Source organism: Mus caroli, unplaced genomic scaffold, assembly GCF_900094665.2.
Source record: "Mus caroli unplaced genomic scaffold, CAROLI_EIJ_v1.1 scaffold_21411_1, whole genome shotgun sequence".
NCBI classification, from domain to species: Eukaryota; Metazoa; Chordata; class Mammalia; order Rodentia; family Muridae; genus Mus; species Mus caroli.
Window position 1 is genome coordinate 3,590 of NW_018390551.1, and position 8,086 is coordinate 11,675.

Sequence of the window (8,086 nt, forward strand, 5' to 3'; positions counted from 1 at the left end):
TTCTTTCTTTCTTTCTTTCTTTCTTTCTTTCTTTCTTTCTTTCTTTCTTTCCTTCCTTCCTTCCTTCCTTCCTTCCTTCCTTCATTTCTCTCTCCTTCCTTCCTTCCTTCCTTTCTTTCACTCTTCCTTCCTTCCTTCCTTCCTTCCTTCCTTCCTTCTTTCCTTCCTTCCTTCCTATCTGTCTGTCTTTCTGTCTTAGTCTCTTTCTTTCTTTCTTTCTTTCTTTCTTTCTTTCTTTCTTTCTTTCTTTCTTTCTTTCTTTCTATCTTTCTTTCTGTCTTTCTTTCTTTCTTTCTTTCTTTCTTTCTTTCTTTCTTTCTTTCCTTGTTTTTGTCTTCTGTGTGGATGGGATGATTATCACAAGAGATTTGGTTTTGCTCTTATCAGTTTTAGTGTATAGAAATATAAAAAACCATCTCTTACCAGAATCACCTTGCTTCATAGTTGCAGTTTGAAACTTTAAATGCATGGCTCTGTAAGTCTGCTCTGTGACCTATGTGACTAGTTGATCAGTGTGAACAGAAATCTTGCCCTGTGGTTTGGCTCTGAGGCAGAGATGGATCTCTAGAGAAGCCTGATTGTTTTCTGTGAGTCTGGTATAGAGTTCAGTGCTCAGAAACTCCTGTGACCTGAGGTGTTACAGGCAGATAGGTTCTGGGGATGAGACATAATCAGAGGGGCTTGGGGGTTCATTTGAGTAGCCCTATATTCCATAAGATACCTTGGGTATCTATAGGGAATACCCTTGGCTTTGTGGGAACAAGTATGGGTCCTGAGGGTCCTATGGGTAGCTTAGCTCTTCAGTGGGAGGGAATGGGGTTATCCATCTCAGGCACTGCTCTCAAGTTCACCCTGTAGGTGAAAGGCCTTGATCAGTGCACTAACAGGGGGAGAGTGTCTTCTTTATTCAGAACGTATCCTAAACAAAGATGTTAGTTTTTTGTTTTTATGTAGCCAACATTCCACTGATGGAGTCTCCAAGATGGGTCTGGGCATGTTCACTCCCATCACACAGTAGAAAGGGTCAGAGCTCTTTCTCTGCATGCAGATCTGTCCACATCCTTCTCTACCTGAGAGGCCCATACACTTGGAGAGTCTTGGATGATTTTATATATATATATATATATATATATATATATATATATATATATGGTAAGGGGAAGACAGATGTGAAGCTAGCAGTGTGATAGCCTAGAAATATGGCTGGATTGAAGCTGGATCTATACCATAGCATGGTCAAACACCTTCTCTGGCAGCCACAAGCTTCCACCAGTGCAAGGGAGCTGTTGTCCTCACTGAGATTATCATTCACAGGGGAGTGACTTAGGGTGGCAATGGAGAAATAGAAAGTGTGGTGTACAGAAAAGAGGTGCTATGCTATAACTGCTCCATGTTCTAAACCACCCCTTGGAAAGTCTGATCCTTTCTAGATCCAAAAAGTGTATGCTGTGGAACAGACTGCCCCTTGGTATGCATTAGCTGCCTGGCATACATGCTAAGAAAAGCTCCTGTTCTCAGGGTATCATAGGACATGAACTATGTTAAAGCAAACAGAAGCTGTAGATGGATACTGCCCATTTTAGGCAGGGGTCCTTCTGTTCTGGGTCTACTGTATACAGAGCGGAGAGTTCATGCTCCCACTATCACACTGTGTTGAGAGATGATGTTATCATTTCTACAGAAACAGAGAGACGAGAAGCACTTCTACTCAGAGCTGGTTGAACCCAGTGTGAAATGATGGCTGCCCCACACTTTGTGTCTCCTTGACCATCCCCAGCTGTGTCACAGTAACTCCCAAAACTCACTCTCAAATGGCAATAAACAATTACACAACTGTGGTGGAGTTTCACCTGCAGAGACTCTCTGAGGACCCTGGGCTCCAGGCTCTCTTCTTCGTCTTTTTCTTGCTTCTTTACATCATGGCTCTTGCAGGAAACACCCTCATCATCATAGCCTTTAGCCTCAACCGAACCCTTCACACCCCCATGTACTTCTTCCTTGCAAATCTGGCCCTGTTGGACATCGTCTGTACATCCACTGTTGTTCCCAAGATGCTGGAGGGATTGGTGGTTAAGAGCAGCTACATTTCTTATATCGGATGCATGACCCAAGTCTTCTTCCTCATCGGTGTTCTAGGGATTGAACTGCTGCTGCTCACTTCCATGGCCTATGACCGCTATGTGGCCATCTGCCGCCCACTGCACTACAACACGCTGATGAGCTGGCCCATCTGTGTCCTGCTTGCAGGCAGTGTGTGGGTGATTGGCATAGCCAACACATTTGTGCAAACTGGCCTGATGATCCGACTCAATTTCTGTGGCCCCAACCAAATTCGTCACATCTTATGTGAAATCCCAACACTGCTGCTTCTGTCTTGCAGCTCAACCACCCTCAACAACATCATGCTTGTCATTGCAGATGCTTATTTTGGTGTGGTCAACTTTCTGTTGACTATGATATCCTACAGCTTCATCATTTCCAGCATCCTGCGCATCCGCTCAGCTGAGGGCAAGAAGCGTGCCTTCTCTACCTGCTCTGCCCACCTGGTGGTGGTCACCCTGTACTACTCCACTTCCATCTACACCTATTTCCAGACTGGCTCTGGATCCTCCTTGGAGAATCGCAAGGTTGTTACCTTATTATACACAGTAGTCAGCCCTACCCTGAACCCCATCATTTATTCTCTGAGGAACAAGGATGTCAAGGTAGCCCTCAAAAAGTTATTTCCCTGTTTCCATTGAGGAGGCAGAAGGCACTAAATGTGACTTGATTGAGCTGTTGTTGAACTTTGTGGGATGTGTGACTGAGAATCTGATGTCCTGTCAGAGAACAGAATTGTAATTTATATGGTAGATGTACATCTTCTGTGCTCTCCTTGGAGGAGCCACTGGCCATTTTCTTTAGGAAATGTGGACATCCAGGTATGGGGTAGGCTGTGTGTTTATATCCTGGGTAGCTATCTCTTACATAGAGCTTTTTGCTATCATGCATTGGAGAAAATCACCCAGACCTCGACATTGGACTAAGTCCTCTTAGTTTGGTCTTGAGAAGTGTGTCTGGTAGCACCATGGTCCTTATACCTCTGAGAGGAGAGAGAACAAGCACTATACTTCTCATACAGGTAATGCCCAGGAAGGTGTGGGTTGACTCGCCTGATCCGGGTTGCTTTGCCATCATAGTAGAGGATGCCAGCCTTTTCTTTGTTTGGACAGAAGCTTCTGCAGACTGAGTAAGAGATTAATCTCCCTCTGGCCTCTGAATGCTGTTTTTCCACTGCATCCTCCTCCCCCCAAACAGTTTCCTCTATGCTATAATAAACACTGTATTGTTTAATGCTGTTGTTAGTAACCTCCAAAGGCACAACTGCCTCTGTGATTCTTCACCTTTGAATCTATTGGTGTAGTTTCCTTTTGAAGACCTTTATATATTTGCTAATCACTTGTTCCAAGACACTTGTTAGGGTCGATATTGGTTTGATCAACTCTCTGCCATGTCATGATTATTTCCTCTCAAGGGCATACTCATGATCCTGGGAAGCCCCCATGAATGGCTAAATATCCTCTACTCAGAATACAAGCACACACATGCAAAACCAAACTTGTCAATGTTTTTGTGCTTATATTCATCATACATCAATCAGGGTACAGGATCCAGCTGTTATTTTTCTTTCAAGAAGTCTCTTAGAAGTCAACAAAGGTTATCAGGCTTGGCAGCAAGTGCTGAACCATGGTATTGGTCATACACTTTTGATCTTAAAATGTGTTTTCTACACTGTATCTGGGGTTTTAATGTCCACTGTGCTTTACTGAAAGAGTTCAAGCATAGTGAATTGGACAGGATTTAGCCAGACAGCTGTGATTTTGTCTCTATTCCTCTGCTGTTGAGTTCTTGATTATATCAATTTTCTAATTCATTTATTTGTGTGCCCTTCTATTTTACTCATTTCAAAACAAGCTGCAATTATTAATTCACACTTCCTTAAATAGTTTCATATGCATATTAGAGACAATAATTTCTTTGTAGGTTTTTCTGGACTGAAGCCCTAAAGGAAAAAATTTCAGACACTGAAATGGGCAAGTCAGGCCATCATATACTGAGTTTTGGCAAATACACACAGCTATGTAATGCAAGACTCCTCATAGAATGGAGATGGTAGCCTTTAATGTAGGATGTTTTACCCAGGGCTGTTCTACATGTTGGGCCTGAGGTCATCAGAGCTCTTTCTGGTAGTCATTGCTGTCCTGACATTTCAGCTGCAGGTCAGTTTTGTGTGTTATAGAACTTTGTACACATGACATCATGCAACACACATTCTGACATATGTGCTCTTTCATAGCACATTGGATTTTTATTTTTTAATATTATTTATGTGTATGAAGATTTTGACTGGATGTTTGGACTAGCATGCCTGGTGGCCTTGGAGGTCAGACTAGGGTGTTAGATTCCCTGGAATGAAGTGACAGATGGCTGTATGTCAATATGTGGATGGGCAAATAGAGTCCAGGTCATCTGCAGAGCAGTAAGTGTTTTTAACTGATGAGCCATCTTTCCAGCCATACAACAATATTTAAAATGCACTCCTGTTCTGTTATGTAACCAATGCCATGTTCTTTTCCATTTTGGTGAGTACTAGGATCTAAGGCACACTTTATTACTCAACTCCCATAAACAATCATACAAATCCTCTTCCATTCCTTTCTTTCTCTGCAGTAAGTGACTGTGAATGGCTTCTCAGGGACTCAGGGTGAGTGGAGGCTGAGATTTGTAACAAAGTTTTCACTGGGGTTTTACCCTTCATACTCTCAGCAACAGTGAATGGGATTTCTGCTGGCTTTTACTCTCACCTACATTCGATGATAGAAAATTACTCAGGATTAAAGTCTAAACTTCCCTGACTCCTGCTCAGCTCCTGAGAGGCTCCCTGCTGCTCTAAGAGTAACACTGGCATTGGGGTTGTAAGCAGTAGTTGATGTAGTTTGTAGGGCTGCACTTTTGTTATTTAGTGCAGAGGTACAGTCCTACAAACTACATCAACTACTGCTTCACACATTTTTCTGCTCCTGTGGTCCTTAACACCCCTGGTGATTTCCTTTTTTTGATGTGTTACTTAGGAAGATATTACTTTAATTATAAATCTTTAGGCATTTCCCTATTGGCACTGTTGGTGTAGCTTCCTTGCAGTCAGTTGTTCCTGGAGAACCCTGTGCCTTTCAGTTCCTGAGAAACTAAGGCATTCCCCAAGGAAGTGAAGCATTCAGGCTGTGGTCCCTAGAAGTCAGCAATAAAAAGCATATAAAGGGCCTACAGAATAATTATTCTGAGACATTAATATGGTATACTATATAGTTTGCAAACACTGTATCCTGGCAACTACACTTGTATTCTTCCTGGGCAACTGCCATTATACTCTCTTTCTGATAGGGTTATCCAAAGTCTGATTGTTTGTAATGAACTTGTCTCATCCTCAGTCTTGCTCAGACTCATCCATCCTGGTCTAGTTTTCATTTCTCACTGACTGTAAACACACACACACACACACACACACATACACACATACACGCACATATGTTCCTAGGGTCCTCAAAAGACCCTGTATCCTGTCATCATTGTGTTGGTGCTCATGAAGAATGGAAGTCACAGTTTCTGATTTGGGCTGATGTCCTTCTTGTTATGTTCATTACTGAAAGGACTGAGATACTCCACTGTAATAAACCACTTTACTTTGGCTTGTACTTATATCAGTTTCTTTTCCTGTGCCTAATAGTTCTGTTGCTAGGGGTAGAAGTGTTTTGGGGTTCTTCTGTCACAGTGACTGTTTCTAACTCCATGTTAACCCTTTGTCAATAAATAATTTCCTTTATTCATGCTATTAACTTCTGCTCTGAGATTAAGACTAACTGATATTAAAATGCTTAGCTGGTGCAGCTATCATTCAATGGTTGGTATGATGTATTTTTTCATTATTTTATTTTCTGCCTAAATAAATTAATTTTTAGAATTATTTATATCACAAATACTACCCCTCAAGTCCCCTGTTCCAAAATCCTTCACCTTATCTCTCCTCTTCTTCCCCTCTGAGAGGATGCCTCTCCTGGGCATCCACCTTCTATAGGGCATCAAGTCACTTCAGGTTTAGGCAAGTAGTCTTTCACTGGCACACAACAGGGCAGTCACTTCTCTGATACATATATGCCAGGGGCCTTGGATCAGCCCATGTAAACTCTTTGTTTGGTGGCTTAGTCTCTGGGAGACCCTAGTTGACACCTTTGGTCTTTATATGGCATTGCCATCCCCTAAAGATCTTTTAATCCTTCCCCCAAGTCTTCCACAGGTGTCCTCAACCTCAGTCCAATGCTTGGCTGTGCATCTGTCTCAGTCTGCTGCTGGTAGAGCCTCTCAGAGGACAGCCATGCTAGGCTGCAAGCACAACCTACCATCAGTAATAGTGCCAGGGTTTTGTCCCCACCCATGGGATAAATCCCACGTTGGGCATTACATTGGTTGGCCATTCTTTCAGTCTCTGCACTATTTTTGTTTCTGCTTTTCTTTTAGAGAGGAACAATTTGAATAACAAATTTTGACGGTGAGGTGGTGATTCTTCTCCTGTACTGGGGGTTTTTTCTAACTGCTGGAGTGGACTCTGCAAGCCTCATCTCCCCAGTGTTGGGCATTTCAGAAACGGTCACCACATTGAGTTGTGGGTACTTCTCACATCCAGGTCTCTGGGACTTTCTACAGATTCTGGGCACACCACCCTCAACAACTGCATATGTCCTTTTATTCTCCCGGCCCTCATGGATTCTTTCCTATCTTGCCACATGTGACCCTGCCCCCATTTTCTTCCCCCTCCCCCCTTCCACTCAGCTTCTGCCCTTCCTTCTCTTCCCTCCCCTCCCTCCCTCCTTCTTTCCCTCAGCTTCCCATGATTGTTTTGTACTCCCTTCTATGTGGGATTTCAGCATCCCCTCTTGGGCCTTTCAGTTTGTGCTGGCAAGTGACACTGAGTCCAGAAACTATTTGGTTTATATACAGTATAGAGATAGTGTGAAAAGAGGAGCAGAGAGTGGAATAGTAGTGAAGCAGGAGAGGGTTAATGGGTGTCTGTTCAAGGACTAATTTTATGGCCAGTTGTAACTGTCTGTGACCTGACCTCTGTTTACCTTTTACTTTTTCCATGATCACTTGAGCTTGTTATTTCTCTAAGGTCTCAAGGACATGCACCTGGAGTTTTATCAGGAGGAGTGTTGGGTGTTGGTTTTTGAAGACACTGAGGCTGTGCCATGCTAATGCTAGGGGAGGGGGAAGGTCTGCTACAGCACAGAAACCAGCTGTCTACATAACTTGCTTGCCATGGGAGGTGGGGTGAGGGGGGATGGGAGCCTCTGGCAGGGAAAGCAGAGGCAAACTGTCTGTATAATGCCTAAGACTCTCTAGTGTAAGAAATTCAGGGGTTACAACACAGGAGGAGCTGAGAGTTCTAAATCTTCATCTGACTGCTGCTATCAGAATACTGACTTCCACGCAGCTAGCATGAGAGACTTATAGCCCACACTCACAGTGATACTTCTACTCCAACAGGGCCAGCCCTAAGAGTGTCAGAACCTTGGCTGAGCATATGCAAACCATCACATACCAGCAATGGAGGAGTGTTCTCTTTGCTCCACATCCTAGCCAGCATGTGCTAATACTTGAGTTTTTTATCTTAACTGTTAGGAACCAACAAGCTAATAACTAACAGGTGATCTTCCCAAGATGGTCTGCCTTGAATTATAATAATCCACAACAGATTCATTCCTATAGCCAAGGCCCAAGAGAAGACAGAGAAAATCATTTTAGGAAATATTACTGCTATTAATGTGCTTTTCCTGCTATTATTACACATATAAGACAACCACTAGGTGTCATCCCACCCTTTTGAGGAGATCTCTCCAGATCTGCCAAGATATACTATTTTGTAGTAATGCTATATAGAAAAATAGATGACTTCTCAATTCTTTATAATGATCCCATTAGAATTCCTAAAATTATATCAGTATTTATTTAGCTCTCTTATAGTGGGACTTCTTTTTTTTGATTTTTTTTTATT

At 42.8% G+C, this 8,086-nt stretch overlaps 1 protein-coding gene across 1 annotated transcript; it reads left to right on the plus strand.

Annotated features, from left to right (window-relative positions):
• Positions 1-1,811: 1,811 nt before the first annotated feature.
• Positions 1,812-2,741, plus strand: LOC110288708 (olfactory receptor 13A1-like). Its single transcript, XM_021154984.1, has one exon. It carries the CDS (start codon positions 1,812-1,814, stop codon positions 2,739-2,741), a length of 930 nt encoding a protein of 309 aa, XP_021010643.1.
• Positions 2,742-8,086: the final 5,345 nt, after the last annotated feature.

What these genes read in the sequence shown, in the direction of transcription:
- LOC110288708 (XM_021154984.1), top strand. Translation starts at nt 1,812, where the DNA reads ATGGCAATAAACAATTACACAACTGTGGTGGAGTTTCACCTGCAGAGA.